This window comes from Pseudochaenichthys georgianus, chromosome 22 (genome assembly GCF_902827115.2).
Source record: "Pseudochaenichthys georgianus chromosome 22, fPseGeo1.2, whole genome shotgun sequence".
Taxonomy (NCBI): Eukaryota; Metazoa; Chordata; class Actinopteri; order Perciformes; family Channichthyidae; genus Pseudochaenichthys; species Pseudochaenichthys georgianus.
The window spans coordinates 10,364,005-10,380,725 of NC_047524.1; the positions used below are offsets into that span (position 1 = coordinate 10,364,005).

A 16,721-nucleotide genomic window follows, 5' to 3' on the forward strand; every position below is an offset into this window, starting at 1 on the left:
ACATAAACTCACTGGGCAAGAGCGCAGCAGTGCGGCTTGGCAATACACAGCCACAAGTAATGAAGTGTTCTGGAAAAGGGCCGTGTTTGGAAATGGGGTGATAAGCAGCCGTCAAATATATGTACGTCGTTTTCACTGCCACAGCTGCACCAGTACATTAACGTGGCCCTGCTTTGCGAGCATTGCATAAGACTGCTCGAGTCAAACCATAAGCTATGCATTGTCACTGGCTACATGTCCCTGCCTCCAGGCTCCCCTCTGTCGTCTCCTCCTCCTCATCATCCTCCTTGTTTTCTTCCTCGCATCCCCCATTCCCTTATCCCTCCTTCCCGTCATGCTTCAGCTGGCCACCTTAGGGGGGTAGGCGCTACCCTTTGCCTGGTGACAGCTTGCAGGGAGATGTGGGCAACCATCTTTCTCAGCTGGAGGAAAGAGGAGATGAGGGAGGCATGTTACGGATAAGGGCTTCCACAGAGAGGAACTCTGCTAGTGTCATTTGTTCGAGGAAAATAAGACTGAGTAGATTTTTCAAGATTTCACCTTAATGTTCTTTTCTTATTCATCATCCCAATAACTGAGAAGAGAAGGAGATGTTAAAGGATAGATACCAAGGGGAAGGGGTGAACTCATTTAGGACAGTTACTTTACATTTGTGAGTACATGTGGATTCAGTGTCATGTATGTTGGGTAAATATTGGCATAATGACAAATTACAGAATTGTGGAATCGTTTTGCCCCTAACAAAGACATCTTAAAGGTCCCCTATTATACTGTTTTTCATCAATATATTATAGGTCTCAGATATATAAAAAACATGTCTCTGAAGTGTTTGGCTCCAAATACCAAACGGATCATTGCAGCATCCCATAATCCCCTCTGTTTCAGCCCTGTTTCTAAAGTGCTGATTCTCTGTCTGTTACTTTAGATACAAATAAGGAGCCACTTCCCACGCCCCTCTGAGGTTCTTTTCACACCCAGAGTCCGACTGGTGCTGCGTCATTGCGTCATCGTTTGCGTCATGATGTAACCGTTTGCGTGCCTGCTTCATAAAGCCAAACCGCGCGGAAAGCTCGCAGCTCACACCGACAACAACAATGGCCGATTGTGTTGAAGCGCTACTCGTTTTGGTTTTGCTCTGTCGAAACGAAATGAAAGAAATGGGATGACTTTACTACCAACTTTACAGTCGTTACATGCTACATTCAAAACTTCTTTACAATCGCAATCATCAACTTCAACGACGCAGCGTGACGTATGCAGTGCTTTTGCTCTAGCCGGACAATGTATTGGTGTTTGAAACGAACCGGATTCCGGTGCTAAGAGGCTGCTCCGCTGCGGTGTGAACAGGAAGACCCGGTGCTTTTCAAGCTCCAGCTCCGAACCGGCCCTGACACACCGTTGGTGCGAATGAGGTATGAGAGATATTTGGTTAAAAAGAACACAATGGTGCTCTAGGAGGAGATTCAGGTGATAAGGTGGGGGGGGGGGTGTTACCTTGGTTGGTTATTGGCTAATGGTTACACAAGCCAAAACAATCGTTATGACATCATAAAGTGGCCAAAATCTGATCAGCTCATTTTCAGACAGGTTTTTATATAAATGGATCAGGACAAAAAGTGAGGGGTCTTTTTTCCTGGAACTTCCAGAATCTCTTTACACGGATGTTTATGTATAAAAGACATGAAAAAGTGGATTTTGCAGAATAGGTGACCTATAAGTAATTTGTTGCTGGTTACAAACTGTGTCAAAGCCCTGACAGAATTGATACACATAAGAGTTCAAACCTCCGTCCTTGTTGAAGACATTAATGCTGGATACATTCAGAGCTGACCTCCGAATATGATTTATTCACAGGACATGATGTCCAAGTCTTTTCAGTGCTGTACTGTTTGTGCATTTTGAAGTTAGACTGGCACAGTAGTCTTGCAGTCTTTATCAGAGCTCAGAACAACATGCACAAACAACTCGAGGCACAGTTTTTACTCGATGCCTGGCTCGCTCAAGAGGCTCAGCTTGAAAAAGCTTTCTTGCTTTTGAAAGAAGGTAGTTTGCAAAACTACTCTGTGCTTGTTGTCACAGCTATAATTGAAGCTTTCCCTAGCAAAAATGGTTGGGATGTTGGACTGCTTTTCAATTTTGACTGTCAGAAAGGTGAATACTTAACTACTAGTGCCACCTGTACACATTACCTTTGCCTGAAATGCCGTTCAGTTTAAAGCTGCTACAAAATGCTGTCTCAGAAATCACCATACAGTTGACACACTCAACAAAAATGAAACGATAAAAGTTATCGCATTATATTGTAGCCCTGGCATTGTATCTAAAGCTTTCACTGCTGTTGAATTCTTCCTTCTGACCTGACGTAATCCTCCTTTAACAATGACCACTAGTCAACAATGGCAGCCTTTCAGCAGCTAGTAAAGGGGGTGGAGAAGTTGGCTCATGCACTTTATTACTGTCCATGTAAACTTGCTGCAAGTTGTGCTTTTAAGTTAATTAAACGTTGACTCCTAAACTGCTGAGCACTCAGTCTTAAACTTGTTTCACTTTTAGAAAACAACTTGGTGTTTGTTCCTCATCTGTCATTTATTAGCCAGCCAGTTCAATGAAGGCTTTTCTCTGAAGGCTGACTGGCTTTGCCTGCAGTAGAGCAATTCATCGACTGGTTGAGACTGACTGATCGGATCGCTTCATCAGGGTGGGCTGAGCAGGATGTGGTTGTGAGTTCTTGTGTGTGGCCGAGAGAATGATTAAGCTCATGTAATGTAATGTAATGTAATTAAGCTCCATGGTCCTCAGGAGAGCACTTGGAACCAATTCACCCACTTCTTTTTGGCTGTTTTGTGCATTCGAGCCCAGTTTTCCCTGCAACATCAGACATACTTCTGTGTCTCTTGAGGTTTATTCCCAGCCACAAACAAAATACAATTCCTAGAAGACCTTGGCTTGTAATAATAGAAACATGATTGCTGTTCTGTATCAGTAAGACTTACCAGTACTCTTAACAGCTTCAGCTTGAGACATTTCGTCTCTGAGAGGGCCTGTACTTCCACTAAGAACATTGGCAAAACATTTAAAGAGAGGGAGCGTAGAAACTGGCTGCAACACGGAGAATCTACGTTTTGGAACCCTTAAACTCATTACTTCATTGTGATGTACACTGTGAGCAGTATAGTGTAAAATGTAGATTGTTTGTATGTCGTTTTGGAGTCTAACAGTACGTCCACACGGTTCCGTTGCGTGCTTCAACGGAGACGCCTCCCATTCACTTTGAATGGGGTGATGTCAAACTTTGCCGAACTGCATTGTGGTTCCGTCGCTTTGCCTCCGTTGCTCGCTTTGAAAGTTGAGAAAAGTTCAACTTTTCAAGCGTCGACGGAAGCGCCAGCCAATCAAATGATATGCCAGTACAAGCATTAGCCAATCAAACCGCGTGCTTGTGTGTCCGGGGCTGGAGATGAATGTGATTGGTTGTTGGTCGTGCGCCAGACACGCCCACCGGGAAGCTTCAACGTGACGGAACCGTGTGGACGTACCATAAGGGAGTGACTGGCCTTAGGATGTGAACACAGAATCAAGCTTTACAGTTAAACAGCTTTTTATTTAGTTTTTTTTTGCTTTACACTTACATGTAAAAAAAAAAAACCTTTAGGAGCACAGACAATGTGACTCTCCAAGTGCCTCTGATGTTTGCTTCATGTTATGCAGCAGCAGTAAGTGCAAAAGGGCTTGCTGAAGTGCAGTCGAGGTCAATGGGTTTGTTGATTAATAGATATCCTTTCCAGCAGTCACGTGACTGCTCTCACTGCCCTGAAACAGCTGTGCCAATCACAGTAATGCCAATGGAGACAAATAGTAATAATACAAACAAGATTGTGAAACCTATATGATCAATTAAGGCTATTTGTGCTGCTTTTTTATAGTTGGAAATGGGACACACAAGCACAATGTTACATGTAATTCCCTATCAGTCATTACCTTGTTCATTTATTAATACCCAAAACATATGGCCAACCGTTTTCATAGACTATTTCATTGGATAAAAAAGTTCTATATCTCAAAACTTTTAAAAATAGATGCAAGTAATGTAAGTCATTGTGTAGACTCTTAGTAGGAAATTCTAGATCTGTATTTTATATAGTAAGCATGGTCCAACATATTTTGCTAATTTAACTTGCTGTTCTCTTCTGCTCTTCAGGAAGTGTGGATCTCGTTTTCTCCACTCAAACTATTCTCCAGCTGTTCACTCCTGCCTGTTCACATCTTCAGAGATGAGCGTCAAGTCGGCCATAAACAAGGAGGTCTTCATACCCCACGATGAGAAGATGCTTGTTGCTGCGCAGGTGAAGAGGAGGACCAAGAAGAAGATCCCCTTCCTGGCCACAGGTGGTCAGGGAGACTACATGACCTTCATCTGCATCTCAGGTCAGAGGACAAACCTTTGTTTCTGTTGAAAGGGCTTTACAGTGTTTGTGTACTATGTGTGGGTTTTGTTGCTGCGACCCAAGTTCACATTTCAGCATGTCTCCTTTAATGTCCCACTAATGTTCCCACTGATGAGCATGTTTTCCTTTCCCCTGCCAATCGAATGACACGCTAAATCAGTTTACTGCTGGGCTTTAGCTCAATCCCTTTTAAATCGATTAGATCTACGCTGAAAGTGAATAATTGTTTCACCAGAATTTGAGGTTTTAATTATTTCGTTTTTCTACCTTTTTGAACATTAGCTGAGATATTGCTTGTTAATTGAATTAGCCATGCATATTATTCATGAATAGAATAGCTAGAGCGTATTAATTTCACTGCCAGAAGAAGTGCAGATCAATGGCATTTCTTAATCCTGCCACTTAAATGCATTTTAAACTCTGCCTTGGCAGCAGCAGATTTCATCACTAAAGCTTCAAACTTGTTAAAGGAGGAAAGAAAGGAAATTAAAGTATGTCTACTGCTGGAAGGCCGGTGCGCACTCTCGATGTTGATTCAAGGTTGCCTTCTGGTAGTTACTCAACACTGATCTTCTGTGTTTACAATCTCAAATGCAAAAAAATGTGTATGAATGAAGTGCAAGTCACAATTAGGGGTGCAACAACTAATCGACTTAATCGATTAAAATCGATTACCAAATTAGTTGCCAACTAATTCAGTCGTTGATGATGTCATCACGTGTGTTTTACGCACCGTTAAGCTCCAACGTTATTGGTATTTTTATTGGTACTGGAGACATTTAAAAAATATGTCATGTATTATTGCTACATAAGCATTATATCACAGTCTTAGTGTCGCCAACTCGTTTCTAATATGCAAAAAGACAAACAAAAATGCGTCTATGTATTTTCGATCTTTCTCTCCCCGTCTGTGTGCGAGGGGGCGGGGCAGTTGACACACACGCAGCTGCTACATGCAGCAACACACACACACACACACACACACACACACACACACACACACACACACACACACACGGAGGAGATGGCGGAGATAACGCGCTCCGAGGTGTGGTTAAACTTTACCCGTCTCCAGGTGGACAATGCTCGTTGCCAAAAGTGCAATAAGAGTTTAGCATGTAAGGGCGGTAACACGAGCAATGTGTCTAAACATTTATCAAAAGTGCACCACATTCAGACAGAGGAATGCACCGGGTTCCACTGTCTTTCTAGTAGCTCTATAGCTCCATCCACGAGTAACGTTTCCACATCAGGTGTTATGTATGCTAGCAGCAACACACGGAGTTAACTCAATGATACAAGCATGGGTTAATGATTAGAGGTAACTGAGTTACTTATTTTGTTAAAGTTTCAGCTATTCTGTTTACAATTCTGTCATCAGATTATTTAATACGGTTTGTTAAAACATTGTTGTTTCTTTTGATGTGTAAATAAAAAGCAATGTTAATTTAGTTCAAAATGTGTTTAGTTAATTTAATAATATATGTATTTTTGAATCAAGTATTCATCTTTATTGTCTTCATTGTTAGTTTCCTCATGCCTAAAACAACCTCAAGCTAAATCTAAAAGTTGATGGCTAAATAAGAGCGTTTGAGAAATTGTGCAAGGCATACAGTAATAGTCCGAATAGTCGATTAGTCGTTTCATTAATCGATAGATTAATCGATTGTCAAATTAGTCGTTTGTTGCAGCCCTAGTCACAATTAACCACAGGTTTTTGAAAGAAGAACGCCTTTTTCAGAGAGGTTTATGTTGAGTCATTTCCCCTTTGATGTGGAAATGAGGGCGGTTTGATATCCTCTTGTTGTTATGTCAGTGTCATCACGTCCCCTCCACCTTTGGGCCCAGTTTGAGCTCTGCTGCTCCAAAATCTATTCAAGTTACTGGATATCCCAACTGTTTAGCTGCATGGTGTAATTAAAATGCATAGATTATCTGATCTTGTAGCTTCCTTGATTAAAAGAAAATTGGTTACAACAAAATACATGGCAGTATATCGATAGATTAGAGAGAGTGGACTGCAGTTTGTTTGAATCCCACAAGTGGCTTGACTGATTGTTTTTGTCTATTTGTAATTGATGAATTCCCAGAGACCCTTTATTTTTTTCAGAACCCATCAACTGTCCAGAAATCCAATTTCATTTTAATTGGCATGTTATAGAAAAAAGCAGTAAATTCTTCTATAAAAATCAGCAACTGTTTTAAACTTTTCCCTTCATAAATTATTTAATGGTTTAATCAATTATCACTGTTTTTGGAAATGTTGACTGCCCGTTGACAATAAATCCCAATATCCCTGGTATAATTATTGATTGTGTGTGTCAGTGTGTAGGCCAGTGTGTAGGTCAGTGTAACCTGGCTGAGGGAAATCAGAATGACTGAGGCAGTGTCAACCTTAAATCCTCTGGGAGGCATCAAATGGTAGCCAATCTAAACTGGCCTAAAGCTGCTATCCGTGGAGGATATACCCCAAATCTCTGTACAACTCGCACGACCAGTATTCCTACAAGCTGTCATCACTACCCTCCTGACTGTTCTCCTCACTGTCTTCCTCTCTGTCAGACATGGTAGCTGATGATGTAGGCCTACTACTTTCTCTCTGGTTGAGTCTGCGATTAGCTGCTTGCATCCACAAGTCAACAGCTGGTTTTGGGTCGAAAGTCTCTGTTGTCATCTTAGACAAGTGGATGTAATCAAATAAGTATGTGAACATAACCAATAACCTACCATAGCCAATAACAAATGAATGTAACTTATTTTATTGTTGTTGTTCATATCTTATTTTACCTTAACATTTATTTATTTATGCATTTTTTTGTATCCAGTTTTAAAGGATATTTTTGGTTACTGTCCTATAGTATACATTGGAATGATTTCAAACCTGTTTGAAATCATTCCCAATAATTATAAAGGAGTGCCTTGGAAATATGTGTTTACATAAATTGTGACCAAACCGTTTGAGACCCACTGAGATAACTTAGACTAAAGTGAACTATCTAAACACTCAGAGTCCTTTACCTCACTGAGCTGTAGTCATCAGCCTCTCAGTCTGACTGGTGAGAGCTCTCCTCCACATTATTGTAGAAACATCTTCTTCTTATATCCGTTAGAGCAGCTAGCACCAGATTCTAATAACAACAGCGCCAGAACCGGTGCACCCTCCCTCTCTCCCTCGCATTTTGGCTGTGAGCTGCGGGCGCCAGATTAGCCAACATCCCCCATTTTCATCACTTACAGCGCCCATCGTGCAGGGCAAATGAAACGTGTAACCGGGGTGAAAAGGGTGTTACATTTACTTAATTATGAATATTGTTACATCAAGGCCGAAAATTTGGATGAGCACCAACGGTCAAAAAATGTTTTTCCCCTCCCAGAATTGCCAGCGCAGCTCCCCCAGGTCTGGCGCCCTAGGCGAACATCTATAACGCCAGTACTACGGGCCGTCCCTGAGTTCATATGCAACTCGCAAATATCTTTCTCTCTCTCTTTTCTCTTCTCCCTTCTCTCTTTTCTCTCTCTCCCTCTCTCCCCTCTCTCTCTCAATGTTGGTACGCAAATGCGCCTTTTTTCAAATGACCCGGTGCTCTTTTTTTGGCGGAGGCGCACATGCGCACCAGTTATGTGCAGCCCTGTATATAACCCAGCTGAACAGGTGTGTTTTCTGTTTAAGCATTTGGGGGATTTGAGTGGGAGGTCAGTTTTTTATATAAAGTAGGATTGAGAAAACAAACCTATTAATTCAGAGCCATCTTTGCTTATTATGAGCACAGGCATCAGGCTATTTAATTTGTCTGCTGAAGAGTATTTTGTTTATCCAATATTGGTCATTTTAAAGCAGGAATATTTAGTATCCTAAGAATAACAATATGATGTATGTGTAAATGGATGTCTCATAATGTTCAAAAACAAATCAAGAAAATAGTTTTCTCGTGAATGTTTAATTTTTCCATCTCGGACGTGCTGTGTATTTGCTTGGAATAATACCCCCATGCCTCTGCTCCGTATTGATTATTTTGTTACACCTACAAAACACCCTAATACGCCGCCGTACAACTAGCATCACGACAATCGCCGAGGTTAATGTCTGACATTAGTTAGCCTATTAAAAGTTTGTTTCTGTCTGCTCTTCCCCAACAGTCTGCTGACTGAGCTGCTGTTTTGTGTCACATGTGGGAGCACTGCAGTAAAGGCCAACACTGTTATGTGGTTGACTTAGTCATGTGGCATATATTTAAGCCAGCCAAGCATTGTTTCGAGTGTGTGTGAAAGTCTGTTTTTGTATTCCTGAGCGTGTACGGTGTAGCCTGAGTGTTAAAGCATTCTGCACTTGTGTGTGTGACTCTTGAGTGTTCAGCCTGTGTGTAAACTATGTGAGAGCACTGTGAAGGGTGGGGGAAGGGGGCCGCTGACAGTCTCATGGCTACAGTAGCAGATAGTTGAGGGTTGAGGGACCATGTAGTTGCAGCGTTATGTAATCATGTGGTTTGTCACGCCAAGAGGAAGCCTTCAGCAAGAGGAACTGTACTAGAGAGACCTCGGGCACTCTCAAGCAGGGTGCAAGGATGAACACTACAACTCCAGGATCATAGGCTGTGATTCTGTCATACTTTGTATACATGAAAAACAAAATGTTCCACTATGACTAATACCGCAAATACAGAAGCATACTTGCATTTGTTTCTTATCTGTTTAGAGTAAGTCCCCCTCTCAGAGCCATTTATTGGATGTTATGCAATTGGCCTAAGCAGTCTGCACGTTTCTTTCAGTGTATTAGTCTTTGAATTGGCTGAACACATGGCTTTTTGTCTAAGGTAGAGCGCCACATCTATCTGTTAAACAACAATGCCTGGACAGCTGCTACTTGAGGAGCAGTGCTTTTTGTTTCAGAAGAACACGTGGCTCCAGGAAAACAAGACTTGTTTGGCTTCAGGGTTACATTTTGGAATTCAGTTGTATGTCAGCAAAGTGGGACCATCATATTCTGAAATTGCCTGAGCCTTTTTTATCTGATAGTCCGCCATCAGTAGTTGACAAAAGGCTGCTGTGCCTACATGTTTTAAGTGCATGATTATATTTATATTCAAACCTGTTTTGTACAAACTTTGCATGTTGTCCACTTTGCTTTGCAGTTTGCTATCACAGTCTTGTGGGTTCTATTCCAAGTCTGGATCTTAGTGTCCTTCAGAGTGAAATGTGGTGTGGTTTTTGGGGAGAACACAACGCGGCCAAGATCCGTTGATATATCATAGTCAAACACTTAAATCATGATGAGTCATTGACTCATTGAGGATGTTTTATTTCCTAGCTCTTATTTCTGGCTGTACTTATCACATGATGTGTTTGAGATGTGTAAGTTATGTGTAACCAAATGTGATACAACACTAAACTCTGCTGCCTCGCTCTGGCTTCACCTCACCTCTGACCAGTAGCTGCTTCTCGTGTTGTGATGAATCTTATATGATGTCTTTGATCTTATACTCATACACGTTCACAGAGAGTGGCTCAAATACACACAGAAACTCCTGTTATAACTTTCACAACAACATCAGGGGTCCTGGGAGGAGTGTCCTGGAGAAAAGCCAAAAGCTGGACCTTGTTGGTTAGTGAGCTTTCTCTTTGATCACTGGGCTTCATGCGGTGCCTTTATGGCTGGATTTCAGCGCTGAAAAACTGGACTGCCCACAGAATGTTTGGCAGCAGAGATGTGAGGCCAGTGGAGACACTGACAAGACACAAGACACTGAACGTTCACTGGAGCAGACTTTTAGCTGAATGCTTTTCATTCCTTTTGTTGTTGTTGTTGTGGTACACACATTTTCTTCCTTTCTCATACCATATGCACCTTTTGCCCTTTTTACATAGATGTGTATTTGTATAAGTAACTGCATCAGGGGAGGTCTAGTTTCTGTTCAAAGCAGCTCACTAAAATAAGAATAGCAAGTCCATCTCAAGCTCAGCTTAAGTGAGCCTGGGCGGCCGGTGTTGTTGCTTACTTTAGGTTTAACCGCAATCACTTTTGTGTTCAGGTTGCAAGCAAGTCACTGGAGTTTGACTCAGGTCTTTAAGAGCTGTTGCTTTTTTCACTGACAAATACACTGTTCCAAGCTATCACATTTATTCTACTGCCCTCTCTCATCGCTGCTATTGGGTCATTGATCATTAGGTCTATACATCTGTCCTGATCAATAAACGCCCCTACTACAAGTTGGAAGGTTTAGTGAAGTAAATATAGAGCCTTAGGTTGGTTTCTAAATCAATAGGTGCTTTCACACCAGAGTACTTTTCCCAGTGTAGTTCCGATAGTTCTTGAAATGTTACATTCACACCAAAAAGATCCAAGAATACTTTCATGGGAGAAAAAGGTTCCCATTTCTGATTGGCTGGGCGGATTGCAAACCACACTCCATAAAACTCGGAACAGTTTTGTGAAGCTGCCATTGTATTTGCTGGCATTAGCATTAGCATTAGCCCAGCGCACCAACGGAGAGAGACTAACTTATGGCACAAAAAAAAAAATATGTGGGAGCGGTGTCGGCGTTCTGGCGATTTACTCGGAAGGCTTCAGTAGAAGCTGCTGGGAGTCCCAGCAGCTTCTACTGAAGCCAGTCCCCAACTCCGGGGACTTCCGGCCGGGGACTTCGGGTGGCAGTATACGCCGTGAAGTTGTTTGCGGCCTGCCAGTAAACCCAAAGCAGAAGAAGTGACGTCAGCGGCTTAATTTGCCTAATCCTCCCTCAGGGACTTATTCCGGTGTGAACACGATCTGCTTTCATCAGAACTAAAGAGTTCTGATGAACTAAGTACTGGGAACGGCAAAGTACTTGGTGTGAAAGCGCCTATATTAACCAAGCAATGCCCTCACCTAATGTAAGCAAATGTTCTAGTGCCTTAGTGTTATTATATTCACACTATTATCCCATTTTTAAGTTGCGGTTTAGAATGTATTTTATTCATAAGCTTGAAAACATGATCCGAGCAGTATCCCAGATTTCTGATCATTGCTGTTCAGCTTAGAACTTCCAGATAGCATGTATGGGTTTCTGACTTGAGGATATGATGTTTGAAGCGCATATCTGGGATATATGCCATGACCAGGGTAGTTGTGCGCATGTAAACAGTCATTGATGCTTTATGTTAATGTGTTCTTTGTGGGAAGCATGTGGGCAGCCATGTTTTATGCGTGTATTCATGCACAGTGGGTTTATGCAGGCATGTTATTTTGTGGGTTGGTTCACATGTTAATTTTGTGTGTAGGCTGGGTCTTACAGTATGTTGATCACATGCTGAGAAGCTCATGCTGTTGACTCGGTTAGTGTGCATCTCTGTTGGTGTGGTTTGGTGCAGTGTTTGTTATCTTAGTTTTGTTTGTTTTGAGGTTTAAGCTTCTTTGTACAGGGATTATTCAATTTGAATAACTTAAAGTCAATGATTTATAACTGTGTTAACGTTATGTCACTCCTGTCTATCTTCAACCTATGTCTTTATTGGTGGGATAAAGATCTCTTGTATTCTGTCAGTTTCATTATCACAGCCCTGTGTCAATGTTCTCTCCAAGGCCCTGTAGAATATGTATTCCACAGTTACCACACAAGTTTGTAAAATGCACTTTCGATTTAGCTCCATTCATCATCAGCGGCCTTGCGGCTATTGATCCTATAGAGAGATGAATGGGCCAGCAGATTGTGTTACTCATGGTAGACGAGGCTGCTTAGAAAGTCAGATCACTTATGACCTTGGTTACAGAGTCCTAGAACACATAACTCTGACTTTCTGTGATCACATAAATACATATTAGGCTCTCTGTGTGCTTGACAAGGTTGGCCCATCCTTAAATCCAGATGGAAACAGAAAGAGAGACCATGGATACATATTTCTAAGGATCTGGGACGTGTTAACACCGCACGATAACACTAAATGTCTGTAGAGATTTACAGAAGGTATGAAGTTCAAGGTCAAAGAAAAACATAAATGTTTCTCAGGTATAATCCCCTCAAAATGAAGGGTAATCTCCACAATGTTCATATTTTACCTAAAGTGTGGAATAGCTGTAGCTGTCAGTTCTTCAGTTGACAACAATGGGAAAATGATTAATAAAAAAAATATCTTTGACCTATTACTCACACATTTAAACACCGGCATTGAAGCAAATGCCAACAAAAGTGACTTGAAATTCATTTTTTTCAAATGAAAAAAGTGTTACGTTAAGGTGAACTCATTTCTGTGTTGATTAAACAAACTCGATCAACTCCTCCTGACAAAACTGCATGAAATATTGAACGAGGTTCTTTTCAGTTTGGTCTCACTTTCACTTTATATCTAAGCGATCAAACTTTTTCAAACATCTCCGGGAGTCTGGCCCAATGTTTGTTGACAAGGTTAGGTCGGGTGTGGGTGTGGGTGTGGGGGTGGTCTTTGTTCTCTTGTGAAGAAAGAAGCTTTCTGTGGGTTTCTCACAGGGACAGTGTACAGAAATGACTGATGCTGGCCTCTCAGTATTGACTGAGAGCTGAGAAATAACGGCCCACTCAAACAGTCCTTATTACGGTGTGTGTTTTTTGCATCAGTGTGTACTTTGCCATCACTCCAAGACCTCTTTGTATCAGTGGGCTCTGGCAGTCTGTATCTACACTAATTAGGTTCTTGCAGTAGCACTATTTGTTTTTAAAAACATGAACTGTCTTCAGCCCTAACTCTCACACCAGCCTCCCCCTCAACTTCTTGCCTCTAATCACCCCTAGGCCAAGATAAGATGAGGGTCTTATTGCTTAAGTGACCTGAGCTTGTAAAGAGAAAGGTAACATTAAGAGATGGAAAAGCAATCTTTTTGAAGCTTTGGTAAAGTATGCAACACTGACCAGATGTTAGCATATGCTAAAACTGTCACTTTATATTCACAATTGTAATTGGTTTGAATGTGTATGTATTACACTTTCAGGTTTCCACCAGTGTTCTGCTGACCCAATAGCCGTCAGGCACAAGTTTAGCCTCCACCATGGACTAAGCGTCTACATTTCTTTTACATCAAGATATTTATTGAACTCAGAGGTTGTGTTTAAGTGTAGCGTGTGCAGTTGAGAGATAGTGCCAGACCCACACAGAGAGGAAATTGTTTGTGTGTTACTAACTGCCAATCTTTCAACTCAACCTGCCAATCATCTCCCTTCGTACCACCGTACTGAGAAGAGTGAAATGTAGTGTTTTTCTGGTTGGTTGAGGAAAATAAAGAGCGAGGATTTGTTGTGTGTGTGCAGTGTGTATGAACTCAGCAGTGACGGAGCTGGCAGGGTGTGTGTAGTTTATTTATTGCTAATACATTCTCAAATGTTCAACTCCAATTAGGAGAACTATGCACTCGTCCTTTTCACTTGTCCTGTCGGAGCATTCTATGTTTTTCTCTTTTTAGATCTCCAGCAAATATTTTGAATGGCCTTTAGGCTACTAACGCTTGCATTTCAACCTGGGTACATACATTAGTCATTGATGCGTGTTTTTATTTTTATTTTGCAAACATTTCTCATGATGAAGAACAGGAACATTTTTATAGAGAAGCCCATTGCCTTTAAGGACATTCTTTCCAGCCTTTGCATGATCAAATATGTATGGTCTCTGATATATCTTTTACTAACTCTCATGCTGCAGAGTGCACACACACATGCACACAGCGGGTGGACAGGACAGATGAAAGGCTCAGCTCAGGTGCTCTGAGGTGGACTCGCGTCACGTGTGTGTGCTGTTGCGCAGACAAAAACCTCCAGTGTGATTAATCCAGTCTGAAGAAAATGAGTGTTCTTTTTGGGAAATGTGTATTTTCCCCAGTAGTTCTGACGGTTCTTTTCAGTGCTTTTTTTTCTCCGATGCCAAACTATCTATTATCCTCCTGCATCAGCCCCTCCTCCGTCCTCTGCTGTCTGACTCAGTCTGCTTGTTATTCTATCCAAACAGACAGCCCTTTGATTCAAGGAACAAACCTTAAATCTTGCTTCATGAGAGTTTCATCAGCCCCCGCTTTGTGTTTCTGTCTCTTATATTCCAGCAGAGACAGTAGGGTTATTTTTTTTCTTTCTAGAAGAAATATGATTATTGGCGTGATGGCGTCAGTGCGTGGTTTTTTGTTTGGAACATGTCCCTCAGCTCCCTTTTTAAACTCCTCATTCACTGTTTTGTTGTTTTGGGTGGAGCTCCGCTTTGAACAGTAGGGTTCCTGCTCACTCAGGAGACACAGAGGAGGTGGGAGATGGAAATGATGAGATAAAGCAAAAATACTTGGTTGGTATTCTTTTATTTCATCTCTTATGGCTTGAAAATTAATTTACGGTGGAAGTTTGCAGCTGTTTTATTTTGTTTACAGATGTTGTCCATAAATAAATGTATCTTAAATTGAGGTGCTTTCTAACCGTAACCCTTCCGAGCTTGGGGTCCACTCACAGTCCCAGCGTGTCATTACAACAACACAACTAGGTGTGGTTCTTCTTATCCTAAAGACTTCATGACTTTTCTCTCTTGTTTTGACAGAAGTGTTCAGAGTGAAGAGGTTCAGTTTCTGGCATTCTTCCTGGCTTGCTGTTGTTCTGAATGTTGTGAAAGTGTCGATGGCACATGGTAGAAGGGAATAGCCCAAAGAGATGAGGTGATGTATCCACTATGAACCATTGAGGAGGTAATTATTCAAGAAGAGGCCCACACCACACATGTTTTTGATACTGTGTTCTCTCAATGCTAAGATCAGAAACCGTGTCAACACAATTCCCTGCATACCTGGTAGGAGACATCTTCGTGGTGCAAACAAAGCTTTTGCCCAGACCCTTCCTCTCATCTGTGCAGTGTGCAATGAAGGGAACAAGGAAAGGAGGAAAGAAGACAGCTGTAATAAAAAAGAGTGGGCAGTGTGCGAAAAAGTACACGTCCCACCGTCCGGGACGTGTTATTTACAATATCGGACAAGTAGATCTTTCAATTGACTTGTCCGGCGGACAAGTGACGTTTTTCGCCCCGATTTATTGGCAAATTATTGATACATTCAGTTTACAAAAGGCAGAACTCATTCGCAAATTGTCCGTGTCCGCCATTGTTCGTTTAGAAATGTTAGTTTCGGTTCTGCTTGTCGATTCCTAAGGAAATGCATCTCGCCGCTTTCTGTACAGTTAGACGGGGGCGGGGCGGGAAGTGTAGCACCGTGTCAGGGTTGGGAAGCAAAACTCGGTTCCGAGTAGGAACAAATAACAATTGTCCGGTACCGGGATTAATAAGAGTTGTGAGGACAGGAGGCCGAGCCCCGCGGACTGCAGCTCTCTCTCTATGCTCCGTATCAGCTGATCGCTGCATGGTGCAGCTCAGCGTCTCTCTCTCTCTCTTTCTACACACAGCGGATCTGCTGCCCGTTAACAGCCGCATCTTTGTCAAACGTTCTTATGTTCTCTCTCTAACACGTAATGAAGGTTATTAAGCGTTTTAGCTCCTGTGTTGTTAATATTGACCACCATTTCCTTTATGAAGTGAAGCAGCCTCCCTGTCTGTGTCCTCGCGCTGTCCTCACATCCCCGGACCCCCAGGCTCGGAGGAGCACAGGGATGTCAGTATTGTTTATGAAGCAGGGTATAGAAAGTACATTATTGAAATGCTATTTATACTATTTATTAACTTTTACAAACAGTGAGTAGCTGGGCAGCTGCAGCATGTGTATTGCAGGACATGTGTAAGCGTGCAAGTGTCTTTGAGTTGTAGAAAAGCGCTAGGCCTATAGGCTATAAATATAATAATAATAATAATAATAACTTTATTTGTATAGCACCTTTCATACAGGGGATTGCAGTTCAAAGTGCTTTACATCAGTAAAAAACAAGACATAAAATCAGTGTAAAACAAGCAGCAAGAGCAAAGCATAAAGTGGGATAAAATAATTAAAAATAAAAACATGGGGAATAAAACAGAGAAATAGTGCAATGTCAATCACAGAGAATAGTGCAGTATAATAGTGTAAAATCAGTCAAATGCTTTGGTAAAGATAGGTTTTAAGCTGCCTTTTAAAAATGCCTAATGTATTGGCTTCCCTAATATTGTTGGGTAACATGTTCCACAGTTTTGGGGCGTAGTTTACAAAGGCTGCATCACCGATCTTCTTTTATGACTCTTTCTGGTGACCTCTAATAGACCTGCATCTGATGATCGCAGTGTTCTGGCAGGTGTGTAGTTCATTAGAGAGTCAGCAATGTAGCTGGGTCCTTGTCCATTTTTAGAGCCTTGTATATGAGGAGAAGTACCTTAAAATCAATTCTAAAA

At 41.7% G+C, this 16,721-nt stretch overlaps 1 protein-coding gene across 1 annotated transcript in view; it reads left to right on the top strand.

Annotated features, from left to right (window-relative positions):
* The window catches only part of stxbp6 (syntaxin binding protein 6 (amisyn)), a 71,462-nt gene that overhangs the window by 8,382 nt on the left and 46,359 nt on the right, over nt 1-16,721 (top strand). The window contains exon 2 of the mRNA XM_034111387.2: nt 4,199-4,425. Coding sequence (XP_033967278.1) covers nt 4,272-4,425 — 154 coding nt within the window. The 5' untranslated portion in view covers nt 4,199-4,271. The remainder of the gene's footprint in view (nt 1-4,198; nt 4,426-16,721) is intronic.